The 22262-nt window shown below is 38.3% G+C and overlaps 1 protein-coding gene across 15 annotated transcripts in view; it reads left to right on the forward strand.

Annotated features, from left to right (window-relative positions):
• The window catches only part of SYT16 (synaptotagmin 16), a 287045-nt gene extending 265052 nt beyond the window's left edge, over positions 1–21993 (forward strand). For 12 of the 15 annotated variants that reach the window (XM_081509828.1, XM_081509812.1, XM_081509827.1 and 9 more), the window contains one exon: positions 4884–5794. In XM_081509828.1, the coding sequence (XP_081365954.1) occupies positions 4884–5197 (314 nt within the window). In that variant the 3' untranslated portion in view covers positions 5198–5794. Of the gene's footprint in view, positions 1–4883; positions 5795–20806; positions 20870–21440 lie in introns of those variants that run through there. The other 3 variants (XM_081509813.1, XM_081509821.1, XM_081509822.1) reach the window with 2 other exon arrangements.
• The last annotated feature ends 269 nt before the right edge of the window (positions 21994–22262 follow it).

Genomic DNA, 22262 nt, shown 5'->3' on the forward strand with positions numbered 1-22262 from the left:
AGCTACTTGTGGTTTATTAATATACTAGAACACTATGTGCACTTAAGTGAATCACTGGTGTATAAAACAATATAAGTAATATAAAAAATTTAATGCTGAATTCAAAAGACAAGCTTTGGGAGGACATACAGTAAAATGCTAAATACTTTTAAATGTGTGAAATAATTTAAGTATATTCTGGATAGCATTATTTACAGCTACTTTTATAGTGAAAGGTTAGAAATATACATAAAGTTGATGAATTCCAAATCCAGGAGAGAAATTACCTGTAGTGAGAGAGGAAACCAAATGGGATGCAGGAGGGATACTCAAGGGTCTTCAATTATATTTTATTTCCTAAATATCAAGCAGAAAGGTCAATAGTAAATGTGAACAATACTAAATATCAAATGGGACTTCCCAGGTGGTGCTAGTGGTAAAGACCCCACTTGCCAGTGCAAGAGAAGTAAGTAACGTAGATTCAATTCCTGGGTCAGGAAGATCCCCCAGAGAAGGGCATGGCAACCCACTCCAGTATTCTTGCCTGGAGAATCCCATGGACAGAGGAGCCTGGCAGGCCACGGTCCATAGGGTCGCAAAGAGCTGGACATGACTAAAGCAAGTAAGCATGCATCCATGATTGGTACTTAAGTATGGGTAGTATTAATATTATTCTCTCTTATGTATATTGAAGATGTTTTATAATTATGAATACATTAGAAGCTAAGGAGAGGTTAAATGACCAAATTCCTTTCCTTTGCCCAGAGAATCATAGTGCCCCACCCCCACCCCAAGGCTAAGTCTGTTACAAATGACAGACCATCATGCTGGCATCTGGAGAAGGCAATGGCACCCCACTCCAGTGCTCTTGCCTGGAAAATCCCATGGATGGAGGAGCCTGGTAGGCTGCAGTCCATGTGGTCGCTGAGTCGGACACGACTGAGTGACTTCACTTTCAGTTTTTACTTTCATGCGTTGGAGAAGGAAATGACAACCCACTCCAGTGTTCTTGCCTGGAGAATCCCAGGGTCGAGGGAGCCTGGTGGGCTGCCGTCTATGGGGACGCGCAGAGTCGGACACGACTGAGGCGGCTTGGCAGCAGCAGCAGCAGCAGCAGCAGCATGCTGCCGTTGGGCAGCTGTTTTGTATGACCTATGTAACTAACTTTTTTGGTATTGCATTATTTCTTTGAAAAGATGACTTCTGAATCCCAAATGACATAGATTTGTGCCATGATAAATTGGAAATATTTTGCTGTTATAATTTTTTTTTGGTTCATGTGGTGTCTTCTTTGTGGAGAAAGAGACAGTGACCCATAACACAGTTGACAGGATGAGTCAGAAGGACAGCATCCAGAACTACCAGGGGATTGTGACCCATTCAGCCTTTTGATGATGGTTTTATGTTGGTAGAGATGTTGAGAGGCGTCTGAATCATCAACAGAAGATAAAATACTGCTTGGTGGTGCTCTACAGCAAGTATTACACTATCAGTTCCAGAGAATTAAAACAGCTCAGTAAAGTTGCGTATTTACTTGACCCTTTCTCTTCCATTCTGACTGATGGTCACTGAACCCCCAAAGACTCCAACCTTACTCCTCACTATTCCTCACAAGCAGAATTTTCTGGTCATAGCCCTGGATAGCTAAAAAGTAAACATATGATTACTGTCAATAAAAGGTTCCCTTTTGAGCTGGAACAATCGGCATTTCTCTTCCTCTGGTCAGATGTCCTCAGACTGGATCGTTTATACTTTTATTATTTCCCCCTTTTGTCATACATGTACAATTCAGCTTCAGTGATGGTGGTTTGGTTGTAAAGAGCCTTTCTCGTAATTAGAAAGCAATCTTCTGACCAGGAGAAAGCTGGAAATTGCTCTCTTTGTGAAATGAGCAAGTCTTTGTTTGCAAGATTAATTCAATTCCCACTGCCATAACTGGCAGCAGAATTGCCAGATCAGTTTGGTGACTGCACTGAACTTTTCCTCCAGGAATTGTGTAGCTGTATGGCTGCGGAAACACAAGTTCACCCCCTTATTGTCAGTTTGCTGACAGCTTTTTCCATAGAGCAGTTTGAAGAGTGGAGAGCCCTGTTTCTGAGACAGAAAAGTGTTTTCACACCTGAAGTGCAATTTCACACCTTGTGTTTCTCAGCAGATAAGTGCATAAAATAACACATCAAACCGGAATAGAAAAAGATCAACATAGAAAGAAAACTGCAGGTTGTAATTTGTTTCCTATCTTACAGTGCCTTTGTAGAGAACGATAAATTACAAGGATCTGGGTTTACACTTAAAAAGTTTGACTGGTTGTTAGGTGGGAAAGTGAGCAGTAAACACTAATCGGCATTTAGCCCACATTGAACAGAATGTACAAAGTGATAAAATTTGGGAAACACCAAAACGTAGATTTTTTTTTAAAGGATAAAACACATATAAATTACTGATAAAAGTTGTAGTTAAGAGAAAGTCAAGATATTGTTATATTATGTGATTTTAGTAAAAATAGAATTGTCTTAAGATATAATTTTTTATAATTATCCACTCAGGAATTTTAGCAAAAGTAATAGACTATGTTAGTACTTACTTTCTATAAATGACTAAACCTATGATGCTAGTGACCATCTGATGGCATTCTAGTGCAGGGGTTATAAAATGAGGGGTTTAGCTCCATTTTGCAAATTTGAAAACTTAAGTCCAAAAGAAAACAGAAAATTGAGTCTCCTGGGTGGTCACAAACATTCATTATAAAATGGTTAATATTTATTGAGTGTCTATCACATGTTAGGCATTATACCAGGCATGGGGTACAATGGTTAACAGGGCAATCTCTCTTTCTCCCATCTGGGAACTGACAGTTTTGCAGCAAGTAAACAGGCGATGGAAATACTGGGTAATGAGTGCTGAGAGAGGCTAAAATTAGATTTTGATGGAGCCTACAGATGGTCAGCATGGGGGAAAGTGGTCATCCAAGATTCTCGGATAAAGTGACATCCAAATCAAACTAATGATGAGGTGGTTGGATGGCATCACTGACTCAATGGACATGAGTTTGAGTAAACTCCTCGAGTTGGTGATGGACAGGGAGGCCTGGTGTGCTGCAGTCCATGAGGTCGCAAGGAGTCGGACACGACTGAGCGACTGAACTGAACTGAAAGGTGGGTATCATTTGGTATGTCAGGGCATGTGTAACTTATACAGAGGTGAAAGAGAAAGAGGAGCAGGGTGGGTTGGAGGGATGAAGCTAGTTCAGTGGAGTGGGGATGCAGTGTATAAAGGCAATGGTGATGCACAATGAAACTGGAAGATAAAAGGGTCAGGGTGTGTAGTCTATGCTGAGAAATTTAATTTTTTATCCTGAGACTAGTGGGATGTATTGAAGGTTTAATCTTTGTTTATTAGTGAGAGTGATACAACCAGATCTGTACTTTATAAAGACCCCTCTGACTATTAATGTTGTTCAATTGCTCAGTTGTGTCCAACTCTGCGACCCCATGGACTGACTGCAGCACACCAGGCTTCCCTGTCCTTTGCCATCTTCTGGAGCTTACTTAAACTCATATCCATTGAGTCTGTGATGCCAAATCCAACCATCTCATCCTCTGTTGTCCCCTTTTCCTTCTGCCTTCAGTGTTTCCCAGCATCAGGGTCTTTTCTAATGAGTCAGCTCTTTGCATCAGGTGGCCAAAGTACTGGAGCTTCAGCTTCAGCATCAGTCCTTCCAATGAATATTCAGGACTTTATGGTTCAACTCTCACATTCATACATGACTACTTGAAAATCCATAGCTTTAACTATACAGACCTTTGACTATGGGATTTGTCAATCCAGTGACTGGACATCAGCAGAGAAACATGCAGTAATGCAAGTGGGAGAGATTAGTGACCTGAGCTGACAGTATACATCAAGAGCTCAGCAGCATTGGGAGGGAAGAAAGTGGGTGGATTTGGGAGCTGCTGTGGAGGCAAAATCAACAGAACTTGGTGACTGATCAGCTGGATTAGAGGTAAGGAAGCCAGTCTTGTCAAAAATGCGGTCCTGGGTTCTGATTTGGGACTTGAGCAGATGATGCTACATTCACAGAGTTGGGGGACACTAAAGCAGCTAGTTTTTAAAAGGGAGGCCTGATATGTGTGAGATGGGATTTTACAAGAAACAATGTGGTATTCTGTTGGATTTTGAGCTTGGAAGGGAAGTCTAGGTCAGAGATACAGATCTGGTAGTTGCTCAATAAATATTGAGTGGATGAGATTGTCTAACGAATATGTACAGAATGAGAAAAGAAGAGACTCTTTAGGCATAAACAGTACTTTGATAATGAAAAGAAAAACACATAGAGCAAAATGTATATATGTTGTTACATAAATAAAATATGGATGAAGAATGTGCATGTCCACAAATACCACTGCACACATGCCTTTGCACGTACACAACCCTGCACGTGGAGACCTTCCAGTGAACATCAGCATGGTATCCCATGTTGGGCCACGTGAAACATTAAGCATTAAAGGTAATCATCCCTTTCCTGAAAAAGTTCATGTAAGATGTGTGTTGTGTGTGTGATAGTCACTCAGTCATGTCTGACTCTTTGTGACCCCATGGACTGTAGCCCACCAGGTTCCTCTGTCCATGGAATTCTTCAGGCAAGAATACTGGAGTGGGTTTCCATTCCCTTCTCCAGGGGATCTTCCCAACTCAGGGACTGAACCCAGGTCTCCTGCTTTGCAGGCAGATTCTTTACTGAGTCACCAGAGAAGCCCATGTGTTAGTCCAACAGCAAGTTCCAGGCCTAAAGATGCTGCTCAGTATGTTAAAAAGGAAAAATGTACTGCCCATGTAGATATTGCAATTAAACTAGCAAAACAGAAGGCACTGATGTTTTCTCATTTCCATTGTTTCTTTCTTAGATACATATGGAAAGCTCTTCCTCTTCAATTCTGTGGGTCAAGAGATGTCTCGCTGCAAGACGTCCATCCGACGTGGTCAGCCCAATCCTGTCTATAAGGAGACCTTTGTTTTCCAGGTGGCCCTCTTTCAGCTGTCTGATGTCACATTGATGATTTCTTTGTATAACAGGCGTACCATGAAGCGTAAAGAGATGATTGGTTGGATTGCTTTGGGTCAAAACAGCAGTGGAGAGGAGGAGCGAGACCACTGGGAGGAAATGAAGGAGAACAAAGGGCAGCAGGTCTGCAGGTGGCACACACTGCTCGAATCCTAGGTTTGTCAAGAGGTGTTTGTGGGCTGTACCCACCCTGGTGATATGCATTTTGATTACTGATACCAACTCAGTGCTTGCTGGCAGGCTTTTTACACACAGGCTGTAAGAAGGGATTGAATTTTACTAACCCCTAAGACCTTGTGAGGGTGGGAGAATCTTTGAGTTTCTCAAAGGTTTGATTTAGATTTAAATACTATAATTTTAAAAAAAGCCCAGATGTGTGCTATCGAGTATACTTTATGGGAAATGTCATCATGGTTGAGATGAATGATGATAAGTTAATTTGTGTTAGTAGGTTATTGAGTTTTGGGTCAGGCTCTGGAATGAAGCTTCTCTGGCTGCCTCTGCTCCCTGAGATTTAATAGTAAGAGTGCTGTTAAAAGTTATGATTTGTAAACCACTAGTGTGTAGGAATCAGAATTTCCTTAATATGGTGCAAAACACTCCAAAATACAGAAATAAATCTGACCCCAAGACTCATAAAAGAATGTAGCTGTCATCCATAATCCCCCATTTCACATTTTCCTCTTTATTAAAAAAAAAAAAACCTTCATTTATTTGACTAACAAATAAATGTTATAAACTTGCACTTATAAAGCAAATTTGTATGAATTAAATAGCTCTTTTTATCTTATATATTGTGGTTTCCTATGAGATTTGGTTAGGTGAACCATTTTGAATCTGAAAAAGAATTAGAAAACTACTGTTACAAGACAACTTGTCTCCTTTTGAGCATGTAAGATTGCAAAGTTAAAACTTTCAAGATTTTTATGCTGTTTTTCTTACCTGACAAATTCTTATAGAATGAGAAGAAAACCAAAAAAACCTATTTAAGTCATGGGTGTATTGATTTTTCTGAATTTAGTGGTCTCCTAGATGATACTTTTTCTATATTCCATACAATATACTCACTCATACATATATTTTGATTGTGCACTTGCATGTAAACCATATTATTAATGCAATATTTTTGACCATCAAAGCATAGTGCATTGCATACAATAGGTCTTTAATAAATGTTGATTTGATTGATACTTAGAAATGAACATGTTATAACATGAATGAAGAATATTTTCAGTTTGTGAGGAATGATACTGTTTCTTCTTTGGGCATTTGAAGTGCCTGTAATTGTAATTTTTCATGGTATTTGCAGCAACATGTATTAGTCACTACTTGCATTTTGGTCACATACCATTTAGAACACTGATCATGTGAGCATGAAATTTTACTTCTGACTGACTTTTACATTATTGTGCATTGCATGTTTATTTTCTTAGGTCTGAGCCCTTAATTTCAATTACTTTAAATTGGCAGTCATAAAAAAGGGAAGGAATGTGTGTACGTGTAACACTGAGCCCCATGTGCAGCTCTTCTGAGCAATTGCTGTCACTTATTTTTAGCTTTTATGTTTCATTGTTGACTTTTCACTGTCTGTGGGAAGGATGGTAGCTAGTGATGGATGTATACAGTTAAAAACACGTAACTCCTCCTCAGCTCTGCATTTTGACAGATTGTAAACGTAGGCTGTAGCACTTGAAGCACATATTTATTCCTTACAGCCTGTAATGGTTATCCTGACAAGCCCAGACTAGGACACAGGATAACTCGACTCCAATTTCAAGCTTTTGAAAGAAGTGATTTCCTATGGAAGAATCAGAATTAGAAAAATAAATGAATATCTTACTTTCTTTTCAGGTCATGGGAGTTCTGTACATAATGCTGCTCAGTTATTGGGAATAAGTAGTAAAACCATGTTCCACTGGGTTTTCCCCCTACCTTGCTTTGGAAGACCTCAAAGTGCTTTTCTGACATCATATCCATTAACTGCTGAGTGGTCTTTGCAGTGTGGCTGTGTCATTGAGTAGAACTGAGTGCAATTGACTAAGTAGTGGCACAAAGAATTGGCTTTTCACATCCCTTACTCTCTTTATGCGCTTGTGCTTAAGGGGAAGCAGAGCAGCCTTGTTATGCTTTCCTTTATCCAGTGACATAAAAGCAGCATTCACTTTAAAATTTACATTTGAAAAAAATCTGCATGTATTGTACAGACGGGCCTGGATTTTTCCTCCTCATATTTTCCTGCTCTATGTTTGCCGCATCCTTAGTCTTATGGTACCCAATAATCACCTATACTTCATTTTCTGCTGCCTTGATCCATCATTTCTAAGGTTTTCTTCCGGTATAGTGCAAATATCCTTGTATGCTTGATCTTTTTTCTCATAGTCTGCTTATGGTAGAGTTTACAGAAATTTTAAGGGAAGAGCTGCCTGAAAAGCATTTTTCACTTGTATGATTTTACTATGTAGGTGCTATTCACCATGTAGGATGCATGTACATCTTGAATATCCAGCCACATTCACCCTAAAGCTCATATAAATATAAAATGCCAATGACAAGACACATTAAAATATGAGGCTGAATTTTTTTACATTGATTTGAAATTCTGCTTTAGTAAAATTTCATTTTGTGCACTTAAATTTCCTTGTTTTCTTGGCAAAGTCTAGACACAATGCACTTAACGTGTTTTTCAGCTGAGCTTTTATATCTACATTTGCTTTTCAAAAGAGTTATGAAAGATAATTCGTTGGTTCTGCCATGTTAAAGCTGCTTTTGCCTATTTTATCTAGCTAATAATTAATATCTCATAGTGACCTATGAAACTGAAGAAGCACTGAATTTGTTGTTTGAGTGGTTCTTTCTATGAGAATGCTTATAAAATATTATCTTGGAAGGTAAATGATGCAGGAGGTTTATGGAAATGTGATTTACAGCATGCCTTCTTTCAGGGCATGAGTTAACACTGAATTGGGAAGTGCTCGTTTCCCCAATCACGGAGGTGGCTGTTGTGTTCCCTGCACCCCTTTGACTATTGTTGAATTTTTAAATGGGCCATTCACCAGGGAGCCGAGCACCTGCTCTCACTTCTCTCCTTCACTGGCTCCCAGTGTGATGCACAGTTGTTTTGGACCCTCTTTTTGCTGCTGTTGCATAACTGTGAAGGGGGAAGTCTTATCTCTCTTAATAGAAAAAGAGCTTGTACAGTCTTTGGATGTAATAGACTTGACATTCCACCTGTACAAAGTTGGAGAAAGAATCCTCACCGTGATGGGAGATGAGAAGAGAAAAAGAAAGCATGGTAATGCGTTGTTGCTCCCTATAGGCACTGTTCACTCTACATCAACTTTCATGACAGTAACAGATTGACCTCAAATGTTGGTATTCTCCATGGTGCTACAGCCTGAAACACAGCCTCTGCCTTTGTAACATGTAGCACTCACAATATTTGACAGATTGTTAACACTTCTCAGTCACTATGTTTTGCATCCTGGTTGTACCACATGGTCTTATCTGACAACCAAAACTCTTTCGTTTCAAGTAATGCATTATTTAAGTTGGAGCTCCCATCAGGTTAAGTGAAAATGCTTCTCTGATAGCCACTGAATTGATTGAATTGATTAAATTGATTAAATTGATGGTTTAGCAAGGACCATCTAAGGGTGGAACTAAGGGTTTCTCAAAAGCCTGGTTATCCGTTTGCAGCAGAGGGCTTAGTATTCAAGACATGAAGATCAGAAAAGTGAGTATGAAAGGATTATTTGTAGATGACATAAAACCAAAAGCAAGCATCACATAGAAAGAGGACTAGAAATTACATGTGGCTTCTCCTCTAACCTTTGCATAAACTGTGGCTAAAGACCATTCCATTCTATTTGATACACAGGGAAAACAAATGATAGATAATCCTGAAATGGCCAAAGTATTTTTATTGTATTAGAAATTGTTCATTCCAAAAAGGAAAGCTAGGAAAAGTTATAAAAGAAACAAATGATATAGCATGAGTATGGAAGAATTAAAGGATAAATATGCTAGATACCATCAGCATCTATTGCATATATGCAAGAAAAATAAACTAATGTAAATGAAAAGCCATTTTAGAGTAACTATCATTTTTCACAACTTGTGGAATTCTAGAAAAGAGAGATGGGGTGAATGAAATTGGTCTAAATAATTCAGAGAAATTGGTACAGGCTGTGGCCCTAGTCTGGTTTTAAATAAACTCTGCCTACTGTGTGGCCCTAAGAAAATTGCTTAGCCACACTGTGACCCTGCTTATTCAACTGGAAGATGGAAATAATAGCTACCTCAAAAGGTCTTTTTTTTTTTGATAATGAAATAACAGTATAGAGATGGGCATGTAGTAACCATTCAATGTTCCCTTCTCATGATCATGCTTAAAAATGCATTTAAGATTTGTTTCTCTTTCTAGTGAAAGTAATAGTAATGCTAGAGAAGCACCAAGAACAATTTGCAGATACTTTAAAAAGGGTAGGCAGGTGAAGCTAGTCTGGAAGGCAGCTATGTTCACTGCTATATCAGTAACACTACACGAAGCTAGTCTGCATTTGGGACAACCTCAACCACTATAAGCATAGTGTGTGGAAGAAATTAAGTCTTAATAAATCCCTAAATGATGTATAATGACCAAATCCTGACCAGTTTATAATTGTATAATGACCAGTTTATCCACTCTGGTGCTTGTATGTACATCTTGATAAATCGCACTCAAGACGTCTCCTCACACCCAGCTCTTCTCTACAGCTCATATGTGGACATAAATAACACCTTGTTCCTATCAAAGGAGTTGGTAAAGGTGGCAACTTGAGGACCTATTTCAGCTTTGATCTAAAAAGTAAAATAAATAGTGTGGCACTAGAGAGGAGCCTGGCAGGCTACAGTCCATGGGGTTGCAAAGAGTCAGACATAACTGAGCAACTAACACACACATACTGACACTCTTTGGCTTCCCTGGTGGCTCAGATGGTAAAATATCTGCCTGCAGTGCAGGAGACCTGGGTTCATTCCCTGGGTGGGGAAGATCCCCTGGAGAAGGGAATGGCAACTCACTCCAGTATTCTTGTCTGCAGAATTCCATGGACAGAAGAGCCTGGTGGCTATAGTCCATGGGGTCACAAAGAGTTGGACGCAACTGAGCAACTAACCTATTGACACTCTTTTCAAAATGGAAAACATTCTTTTGGGGAGCTCTTATTTCCATATTATATCCTTCAGTTCAGTTCAGTTCAGTTGCTCAGTCATGTCCAACTCTTTGAGATCCCATGAACCGCAGCACGCCAGGCCTCCCTGTCCATCACCAACTCCCAGAGTTTACCCAAACTCATGTCCATTGAGTTGGTGATGCCATCCAACCATCTCATCCTCTGTCGTCCCCTTCTCCTCCTGCCCTCAATCTTTCCCAGCATCAGGGTCTTTTCAAATGAGTCAGCTCTTTGCATCAGGTGGCTAAAATATTGGAGTTTCAACTTCAACATCAGTCTTTCCAATGAACACCCAGGACTGATCTCCTTTAGGATGGACTGGTTTGATCTCCTTGCAGTCCAAGGGACTCTCAAGAGTCTTCTCCAACACCACAGTTCAAAAGCATCAATTCTTCGGTGCTCAGCTTTCTTTATATCCTTATAGGTAAATTTTTTTATTTTTAATTTTTAGTGATCTAATTATGCAGCTATTTACATTTAGCTGTTTGACTGGGAGGTAATAGTCAGGACTAATGATTTATCTCTGTTTCCCTTCAGAGACCATAAAGAAAGGACTTTTATCAGGGTTGATACTAAGTCCTTTTTAAGTGGTTTTCAAGAGTGCCTTGTTGATGTAATAGCAAATGTGTTCTGTTGTCCTCCAGTAAAGAGTTTCCAAAGAACTTAGAAAAGCCTTTGTGGACATTCAGTCCTCATATTGAGCACAACCAGGTGCCACAAACCAGTCACGCACACTAGTGGATTTAAACTGAACAGGGTTCTGAGATGAGGATGTGTGAGACCACATTTCCGAAGCTGCTTAAGTGTTGACTCACGTCCTACTATTCTCAGTTAAGGAGAAACATGAAGAGATTGGAGAATTCCTTAGCGTAGAGGTTTTAGTTGGGAGTAATTCAGCATGTAGGGAAGATAACGGGGTTGGCTGAGTATTGAGACGGCTGAGGGGTGATTTCTAGGAATGGTTATCCAGGATGTAAAGAGTGCTTACCAAGAGGACCACTCACCCCCTCTCTTCTTGACATGTGGCCAGAGTCAGAGCTTTAAGTCAAGAGAATTTAACTGAGCTGTAAGGAGAATGATATGAAGGGGGTTCTGTGCTAATTCATAATGTATTCTTTGGATTTCCTTGTCTATGGCACCATGCTCTTTGGGATAACACAAGACTTAAAATCTTTTATAAGTGCCGTGACTATACTTTGAAGCAATTAGCCACAATATAAATAACAGTGCTTACCAGCATACAGTTGTTCAATTAGTCTCATTATGTACCACAGAAGTCAAGTTCCTTGCTTTGAGTTATTGGAAAGAGGTGACATGTATCGATTCAATTTATTGGGAGAAACGTGTAGAAAGTCTGAGACTTGGAGCAGGCCTTGGTCACACTGGAGTGATCACAGAATCATCACTTTTGGAAGTCTTTTGAAATAGAAACATTTGCATGAGTGGTGGGTTTTGACTAAAGAACAACAGGGCACCCAGAAAGACAGTCTTTCTGCAGTTCCTTCCGAGCCTGATATTATGCACATAACCTGCAAACGGGATCAACAAAACGACACCCAAGGTCTGCCCTCTTCCCCTGTGGACATTTTTCCACATTGACTTTTCTCTGCATCGTAGAAGGCTTTCTCCAGGGAGCTCCTGCTCGGGCTTTGCTTAGGTTACTCTGAGGATGCTTGCAGGCTCCAGGTGAGTTTCCTCTCCTGGGGTGCTTTGACCGTTTTTGTTTCCCTTGGGTTATGAAGCAGTATCCTAGACACACAGACAATAATCAGCTATATTTATAGCCACTGTGGAACCTGATAAAACAGCTTGAGGTTTTAGAGAACAAACTCAGAGGCAGGCATGGAAGCCTAGGACACGAGAATCAAACCGCACTACCAGCTCTCCATAGCTCACTAATGCTGCCTTCAGGTGTCTCCATGGGAGTTTTTACATCATGCCTTCAAGCGACAGTGTTCCCAGTTCCACTTTAAAGATTGTGAGAAGGCTGTCTTCCCATTGATATCACCATGATTCTGGAGTACTTTTGTTTCATTTTCCCCTTAAAGTATATAGTTGCTCTATTTTATTGTTTTAGTTTATATATAATTTATTCATTCAAAAGATAGTAGGTATGTTATATCCCAGACTCTGGGCTAGGGGCTGAAAAATAGCAGGTGAGTAAAACAGCTTGAGCTCAATCATTTTCATTTATAAATACTTATTTATTTATTTTACTAGATTCTGGTAAGAACCCTAGGTATACATTCAATTTTGAGTTACTGTATTTCTGTAATGGTCTCTTCTCCCACACCTCCCTTTTCCCATTGAAAGAGAGAGGATTTAAGGAAAGTGTAAATTATTACTCTGCCTCTACTTGAGGAATAAATACATTGATTGTTAGTCTATGCTTCCCTTTGAAATAGATAGATATGTTTCACCCTCAGAAGAAGGAAATTCAGCTTCCATTCCACTAATGAAGTGAGTTATAACATGAGATAGAAGTTGATTATTTAATATATTTTATTTTTAGAATGGAATATTGAATACCCTTTGCAAGGCAGTAAGTTAGACCCTGGAATGCTAGGTCTGTGCAAACAAATGTGACACAGTTTTTATAAGCTCAGTGATTTAATAGTTGAAAGGCATTGCTACCTTTTACTTTTTGGAAAAGTAAACTAGAGATACTGGCTGCCAGATAAAGGGATGACAGTGTAAACAAAGATGCCTATGTTCCTCTGTTTTTTTTGGATGAAAATTTGTCTTAGATAGTATACACATTAAACACATGGGGGGCACCCTATGAAATGGATAAAGATCAACATGGGGGGTGTCCTTGTATTGGCAGAGGGACCAATAATTGTTTTCTAGTCTCAAACAGTGTAAAATCAGTGTGAATCTAACTTTTAATGCCTTCAATCTTATAACAGAAGACAAAAATAGGAATTTTTCCAGTGGATTTATTGCTTATAATTCTTATCATGAAAATTTATCTCAGATAAATACTAAACATGTCTCAATTCATGTAAGTTAAGTCAGAATGTTTGGCGGCCTAGGAATTCTTACTGAAGACAGATTTTTAGTGTTGCTTAGTTGATGGTCCATAATAGAAAAGTTCACATCTCTTATTTGATAAGACCTAGATGTTTGGGAAAACATATCAGACAGCTGCCAATAAAAACTCTGATCGGTGGACAAAATGTGCACTAAAAGAATATTTTCACGTAATTTATTCTGCATAATACATTCACTTTCTAAGAATATATGTCTCTCAAGAGTTCGTCAAGTTCTTTACAGCTGGTACCTTCAGCAAAGCTTACTAATTTTGCCACATTTCCTTGTGGACATGATAATGTTTATTAATTTACAACTACCCCCAAATATAATGCGATCTTTTATTATACCACCATAATAATGCAGCTATAAATTAAACTTTAGTATTAATATTATGAAACAGAGTCTTTTCCAGAATTTTAAATTTTATTTTATTGAAGATTCTATTATTAAGTTTGTAAGAAGTTAGTATTTGCATACTTTATTGTGACAGAAATTTCTATAAAAATATCTGTTGAAATAAGATATGACCTCTATTTTTGGGTAAAAAACATGATGATCTTTGTGATCTATTTACTTTTTTTTAAATTAATAAAGTTAATTTTTTTTAGCAGTTTTAAATTCACAGCAGAATTGAGCCAAAGTGCAGAGTTCCTATACACTCCCTTCTCCCCACATTTGCACACCCACCTCCACTATCAACCTCCTACACCAGGATGGGTACATCTCTTACTACCGATGAAACTACATCCACATATCCTTACCATCCAAGGTCCATAGTTTACATTAGGGTTCACTCCTGGATGTTTCTCAAACCTAAAAATCTTTTGTGTTTTGCTTATTCACCCCTCCCTGATAATCCTTGGCAATCAGTGGCCTTTTTTACTGTCTTCATAGTTTTGCTTTTCCCAGAATGTCATATGGTTGGAATTATGCAGTGTGTGGTCTTTTCAGATTGGCTTCTTTCATTTAGTAACATGGATTTAAGTTTCTTCTATGTCTTTTCATGTCTTGATAGCTCATTTTTTTTTTGGTGCTGAGTAATAATATACCATTGTCTGCATGTACCAGTTTGTTTATTATCTATTTAATTTTATTTGCAGTTCTAATTGCTATGTTATGTTTTGTTAATGCATCTGATCTGAATCCAATAATGGATGAATTAATTCATATGATTCATCAAATAAAATATAACAACTTACAATCTGGGATCAATTTCACCTATGTGAAACTAAGTTTATTTTACTTTTGAGGAGATGATTCATTAAAAAAACCACATAGTTTTATCATCTATGTTAACATATGTAAGCCTTTCCTCACTCCATTAGAGTCTAATGAAGAGAGGAGTTCCAAAGGCTAATCAGAGAAAATTCCAAAGGCTCTGAGAATGTAATCCCTAAATTCAGAGACACTGTGGTATTTTTGTTGTTGAGCAATGATTTAAATATACACTGATAAAAGTGCTAATTACACTATTACTGATTCATGACAGAAACCACCTTCTGTTACTAGTTTATATGTCTTTACATCTCTACCACTGCTGCCAAGAGAAAGGAAGCTTTGTGATCATGCCCTGTCATAGTCAATTGTACAAATTAGCCAAAAGTGGTATGTAAGCATCCGGATCATACAGGAGCTCTGAATGCTGAATGGAAGGGCGTGTTCTGATAATGCATAGGCTGACCAAGCAAGTAGGGGTGGTGGAGTGATAACACTGATAATCACAATGGGTGAAGGGAGAAGCCTGACTGATGACCAATATCTGGGGAATATTTTGATGTCATTTATATGTGTAGTAACTGCCCTTTGCTTTGTAGCTGGAGCAACCTGTGGAACTAGGCATTATTGCAGAGATGGTATGGTTGTAGAAAGAATATTGGATTAGGTTAAAATTAATGAGGCCTCTGTTCTGGTATCAAGTCTTCCTTTAATGAGCTATAAAATGACTATCAGGTCACAATTTCTGTAAGCCTTCGGTTTTGCAGCTGTCAAATGGGAAGGATAATATTCATTTTACTTATTTTTGCCAGGTTGTTGTAAGAATACATTTCATTCATTCTTTCATTAATATGACAAGCACTCTGAGTCCCTACTGTGTGCCAGGGCCATAGGTCTGACAAAGTAACAGATGAAAAAAATACTTTGCAGAATTAAGAGTGTGTGAAGACTGTGAGATGTTTTCGTTATTTTTAAAGGTAAATCAATTCTTACTTACATTGAAGTAACTGATGCTTTTAGATCTTTGCCAATCATTGAGCTATATTCATAGAATGTTAGTCATTTGACTAAAAGTTAAAGTTAGAATGGTCTTTAGCCATTTTGCCTCTGAGAAGTTAAGAACAAGGTGTTAGGTTCTAATTCTTTTGCTCAGACACCTGACCACAGAACAAATCACAAACATATCTTCTCAGTAGGCTTGCCAATCTTTGAGTTGAACACAGACCTTTTTTTTTTTTTTAAGAACATTTTAACTTCAAGAACAAGTTCAGTTCAGTCACTCAGTCATGTCTGACTCCTTGCAACCCCATGGACTGCAGCACACCAGGCTTCCCTGTCCATCACCAACTCTTGAAGCTTGCTCAAACTCATGTCCATTGAGTCAGTGATGCCATCCAACTATCTCATCCTCTGTCGTCCCCTTCTCCTCCTGCCTTCAATCTTTCCCAGCATCAGGGTCTTTTCCAATGTGTCAGTTCTTTGCATCAGGTGGCCAAAGGGTTGGAGTTTCAGCATCAGTCCTTCCAATGAATATTCAATCAATATTCAAGATTGATTTCCTTTAGGATTGACTGGTTGGATATCCTTGCAGTCCAAGAGACTCTCATGAGTCATCTCTAATGCCACAGTTCAAAAACATCAGTTCTTCAGTGCTCAGCTTTCTTTATGGTCCAACTCTCCCATCCATACATGACTACTGGAAAAACTATAACTTTGACTAGACAGACCTTTGTTGGCAAAGTAATGTCTCTACTTTTTAATATGCTGTCTTCTTAGTGATGCTTCCTAAGGCCCACTTAACTTCGACTCCAGGATATCTGGCTCTAGGTGAGTGATCACACCATCATGGTTATCTGGGTCATTAAGGTCTTTTTTGTACAGTTCTTCTGTGTATCTTGCCACCTCTTCTTAATATCTTCTGCTTCTATTAGGTCCATACCATTTCTGTCCTTTATTGAGCCCATCTTTGCATGAAATGTTCCCTTGGTATCTCTAATTTTCTTGAAGAGATCGCTAGTCTTTCCCATTCTATTGTTTTCCTCTATTTCTTTGCATTGATCACTGAGGAAGGCTTTCTTATCTCTCCTTGCTATTCTTTAGAGCTCTGCATTCAGATGGGCATATCTTGCCTTTTCTCCTTTGCCTTTAGCTTCTCTTCTTTTCTCAGCTATTTGTAAGGCCTCTTCAGACAGCCAGTTTGCCTTTTTGCATTTCTTTTTCTTGGGGATGTTTGATCACTGCCTGCTGTACAATGTCACGAACCTCTGTCCATAGTTCTTCAGGCACTCTGTCTATCAGAATCTATTTGGCACTTCCACTGTATAATCATAAGGGGTTTGATTTAGGTCAAGAACAAGGAAAGTATTAAATAGCATTTTTGTTTCACAAAATGGGATTTGAATACAGTATTTGGAAACATTCTTTCCCCATCAAAAAAAGTCCCTCAATTTATATTATTTTTTCTTTTGAAGCAGTCTTCTCCATCTCTCTCCTCTCAAGTGACTGTCCTTATCCACAAAATCATTTTCTTCCTAAATATTTATTATCTCTCAGAAGGAAGTAAAGATTAAAAGAAATATTTTCAAGGTACAGCCAAGATTTCATAGCAATGTTTTGTATTCACAGTACAAGATAAATTTGACTCTTAATTTTTTTTTTGATCTTCATATGGCATCCGAAACAGTTGTTCACTTTCACACATTTATGTTTTACCATATGCATACTGTGTGCAACTCTGTTGTTTTAAAATATTTTATTGGTTTTCCTTTATATCTCAACTTTTGATGGGTGTTCTTGAGGAACTTGCATGAAAAAATGTGAATGATTCATTCATTTTTAACATATGTAACTGTTTTGGGGAGATTGTGCTACCCTACATGGAACACACTATTCTTAGTAGGGAGTGTTTTGTATTTCTGTTCTGTTCACAGCTGGATGCTGGAGATGTATTAATATTGTAAACTTGTACCTTTTCTTTCCTGTGTTTACTTCAATGAGTTATTTATATGTACCAGACTGTCCTAACTTTTTGGTGGTTGTGAATTCTGGTTATTAGTTTCATGGATTTCACTTGTGGGAAAGTTTATTATGACATGGTGTAATATAAAAGCTGGTCCTCCTTTAGATTTCTAAGTCACTAGCAGGTGTACCTGGGCAAATTGCTGTGCAGGGCCAGACATGCTGGTTGTAAGGTAGGAGCTGTCCCAAACCTTTCCCATTGCTTCATGGGCCTTTTCAGATCCAGCTGCTGTCATATTTTCTCAATTTTCCAGCAGAGAATCAATCTCTGGGTGGTACAGAGGTTTAAGAGAAAAACAAATTATTTTTTTCTCCTAAAAGGTTGAACTCTCATTTTAGAAACTTCTGAAAATGTTCAGAACATTCCCTATAGGTGTCCTCGTGTTTCTCACAGTATGACTTATTGGCTTATGGTGTCTCCTATTTAAGAAGCATGAATGTATTTCTAGCTGTTACCAGAACAAACAGCTATAGAATGTAATGACCTACCCCATTTCTAAAACTACTAAATTCTTTCAGTGAATAGTGTTTAGGAAAAGGTTTGGAAATTTTTTAACTGTTCAGCTTAACTAGATTACCTTTCTACCTTTTGTAATGTTTAAGATTTCTTAACAATGGTTTTACTGTATTATTCTTACACTGTTATATCTTATGTTTTAACTGGGCAGGCTAGTGAAATATTCAATGTTGACACTCAATTCAAGATTAATACTCTTATATTAGAAACACCCTTTGAAACTATGTTAGAAAATATAAAATGGTTTACCTGTGATAAAGAATAAGTTTGTGATTGGAAGAATTATACTGTTTTTCATATACAAATAATCCTAAGGCAGATGTTCAGTCTCACAGTGATGTTGAAAGCATATTTTATGCAGGCTAAAAACTATTTCTGTATTAGATATTTAAATGCATGAGGATAAATTCTAATTGCTTTTTGTTTAAAACAAAAACATAGAAGAAGCATTAGCCCCAGTTTGTACAAAATGTCTGCTGCAACTGAACTCACATTAGTTCAAAACTGAAAATCATTCCAATTTTGTAAAACTGCTGCTACTGGTCTTATCAATAAAGTTTAAGCAGATGGCTTCTATGCATACGTGTGAAATTTTTGCATCTTTAAAAAAGATACAGTTTTGCAGCATCAACATGCAAATTTTATGGGCCTGAATGATATTGCTTATTTTAGCATATACAAAAAACATTAACTCCAAAATCATACCAACTTCAGACATAGATATACTAGAACTATAAGCATTATATTTATGACCCATATAATTTATTTTGGTTTAAGGGTAAGGTAGGCTTTTATGTGAAAGTGAAGTTGCTCAGTTGTGTCTGACTCTTTGTGACCCCATGGACTGTAGCCTACCAGGCTCCTCTGTCTATGGGATTTTCCAGGCAAGAACACTGGAGTGGGTTGCCATTTCCTTCTCTAGGGATCAAACCCAGGTCTCCTGCATTGCAGGCAGACGCTTTACCCTCTAAGCCACCAGGGAAGTGGTGAGGTAGGCTTTTATGTGAGCCTAGGCTTTTATGTGAGGTAGGCTTTTATGTGGAACACAGATACAAATCAGTATATATTGACTCAAATGCTAGCTTAAAGTGCTGAATTTAAATTAAGAATATTAGGTAAGTGAGAGAAGCCTGGTGGGCTTTAGTCAGACACAACGAAAGCAACTTAGCACGCATGCAAGGAACTCTGTGGACTTCCCAGGCGGCGCTTGTGGTAAAGAACCTGCCTGCCAATGACATAAGAGATGTGAGTTTGATCCCTGAGTTCAGAAGATCCTCTAGAGGAGGGCATGGCAACCAGTCCAGTATTCTTGCCTGGAGAATCCCATGGACAGAGGATCCTGTTGGGCTACAGTCCATAGGGTCGCAAAGTGTTGGACACGACCGAAGTGACTTAGCACACAGTATAAGGAGCTCTATAAATATAAAGACCACCTGAAATAACTTAATTTCATCTGAGGAGGATTCTAAGGAAAATGTAGGCATTCCTGTACAAATGGAATGTGTGGGGAATTACTCATCTGAGAGGCCCTCTTCCAGAGTCCTCTCCCTTCTATGTATAGACAGTTCTGATAAGTTTACAAGGCTCAAATGCAGCAAGCCAGAAGTAGAGGGAACAGAGCTGTTATGAACAGACACCTCCACAGCAGTAAAAACACCACTGACATCCCCAAACCAAAAAAAGAAAATGGAAAAAAAAGCTAAAGATGTTTCAGGGAAATTTTATTTTTACCACTTTGCATACTGTGTTAGTTGAGGGGATTAATGCTATGTGTTATAATAAACCAAACCTTCGATGAGTTAGTAGTATAAAGGTTTATTTCTCATTAAGATGTTCTTGTCCATACAGCTTGCTATCTTAGCATTTTAGGGATTGAGGCCCATCTCAGAATCCTTAGAGCCTCTAGAAGAATATTTATTTATTCAGTCATGCAAATAGAGGGGGAAGAAAAAGCATGGGAATCAAATCTCTTTAAGGCGTCAGGCTAGGTGGTGGCAATCTCTACTTCTGCCCACTGACCAAGAGTAGTCACTTGCCTCCACTTACATTTAAGAAGGCCTGGAATTGTCATTTGTGCATACAGGAAAATGAATCAATTTAGTGAGAATCTTCTAGATAGCATTTAGCACACTTAGTTTTTTATCTTTTCTTTAGAAAAATTATCTCAAATGTTGTGGTAGCCATGATTATTTAAGGAAAGGTTCCTAATTGCAAGCTTATTTCTTAGGTTGCTGAAGTTCTTCCTAACCTATGGTGGCACTAGAACATTACATGCTGATTAAGAATTCTACTTGGTCCCCTAGTCATCTTAGAGCATTTTTAACACTCTCTAAGGTAGTAGGTGGGGGCTACAAATGAAGATCATTTGAGGTCCCATTTCTAAAGTCACAGGAGCAGTCACACTGAGTGCAGTTGAACATTTCTACATGTGTCTGTGCACTGCATACCTATGTGATATGGTAAAACACCAAAGAAAATATATAAAATTATGAGCAAAAGCAGAATATTGCCAAGGAAAGATATTTTAAAAGTCAATCATCTGCAGAACCAAACTTGACAAAGGATTGCTGTCTCCTGACGTTCCTTCAACAGAAACTTCAACATCCTTAAGTGTTAAAATAATTGCGACAACATCTATGACTGTGATTCTTAAAGTCTTTTGCAGCAATTAAAAAAAATCTTAATTATCTTGAGTAACATTTTATGGATGAATCAAATCACATTATATGTCTTGTAAACCTCATAGTCTCTTTATAATTTCTCTAGGGTCTCACCAGGGAGATTCAGAGACATGGCTCAAGAGGACTTGGGTGGCAATTCAGAGCTCTGGTGAATTTTAATATGCATTCTACTACATAATAAAACATCGAAGTCTTTTCACCAAATAGATAAGGAGTAGGAAACAGGATTAGTGTTATTTCTGTGGTTGTCTCAAGGAGGGACAAGATCCAATGGTGAAAAGACTAGAAGTTAGATAAATTCTCAGGTGAGTGGTATGGTATTTTAATATTTAATTTTTAAACCCAAAATTGTTTAGTGAAAGATTTGCTCTAATCACTTACCAGAAGAATTGAAGAATTTATAAAATTATATCTGCAGACATACCACTGTGTGGTTCAGTACAGATTAAACTCTGTTTCTATTTCTGACTTTACCACCAAGTAACTCTGTGATCTTGAGATTACCTTGACCTTTCCTTCATGTCTTCAAACACCTGTTATTTTTCTTGAGGTGGTCCCTCAAGATGAAGAGGGATTTGGCAATTATTTGATGAGTTATATTGACAGCAAAAAAAGGCAGTTTCCTGGTCTTTTCTAATAAGGTATACTAGAAGTGCTGTCCGTGTTGGTCAAGTTAGCTAGCTGTTTCTAAACAGATTTTTTTTTCTTTTGCTCCATAGAGATGCAGCATGTGATGATGGAGGCTATGTTTTACCTGAGGTGGGAAAATAATTTTAAGGAAAGATGGAACGGTTCAGCTCAGAGGACTCACACCTACTTTGGAGGAAGAGAATTAGGAGTATAAAGGACTTTTAGGTTATTTTCCAATGCCGTTAAAATCCAGACAGTGACTTTTTTTTTAGTGGAAATCAGTTAAAGTTTTGTTTTCTCCAATCAAATTCAGCCATAGGCACTGTTCTTTTTTTACAATTTTTATTTTATATTGGCATGTAGCTCAGTTGGTAAAGAATCCACCTGAAATGTGGGAGACCTGGATTTGATTCCTGGGTTGGGAAGATCCCTTAGAGAAGGGAAAGGCTACCCATGGACTGTATAGACCACGGGGTCGCAAAGAGTCAGACACGACTGAGCGACTTTCAATTCCCTTCACATAGTTGATTTATAATGTTATGTTAGTTTTAGGTGTACAGAGAGTGAGTGACCTTTATAAAATGGTTTAAGAAGGAAGAGAAGTTGCTATACCAATACAATGCTCATTAAGGGCAGAAAACAGTTTTCTGTGTAATAGGGTTTTTTCGTCTCCTTAACAAAAAGGAAAACAAGTAGTGGCCACCCATATTGCTTATGTAAGTTCACTAACTGATAGCTACACAGCTAAGGTGAAAACAGAAGCCCCAAGCCAGGCTGGGTGATACCATGCACACACATGTCATCATAATTAGCTTCGATATAGCAGGTACTGGTGGAGAAGGGAATGGCAATCTACTCCAGTAATCTTGCCTGGAGAATTCCATGGGTGGAGGATCCTGATGAGCTGCAGT

Source organism: Giraffa tippelskirchi, chromosome 7 (genome assembly GCF_054371585.1).
Source record: "Giraffa tippelskirchi isolate mGirTip1 chromosome 7, T2T-mGirTip1v1.2.pri, whole genome shotgun sequence".
Lineage (NCBI taxonomy): Eukaryota > Metazoa > Chordata > Mammalia > Artiodactyla > Giraffidae > Giraffa > Giraffa tippelskirchi.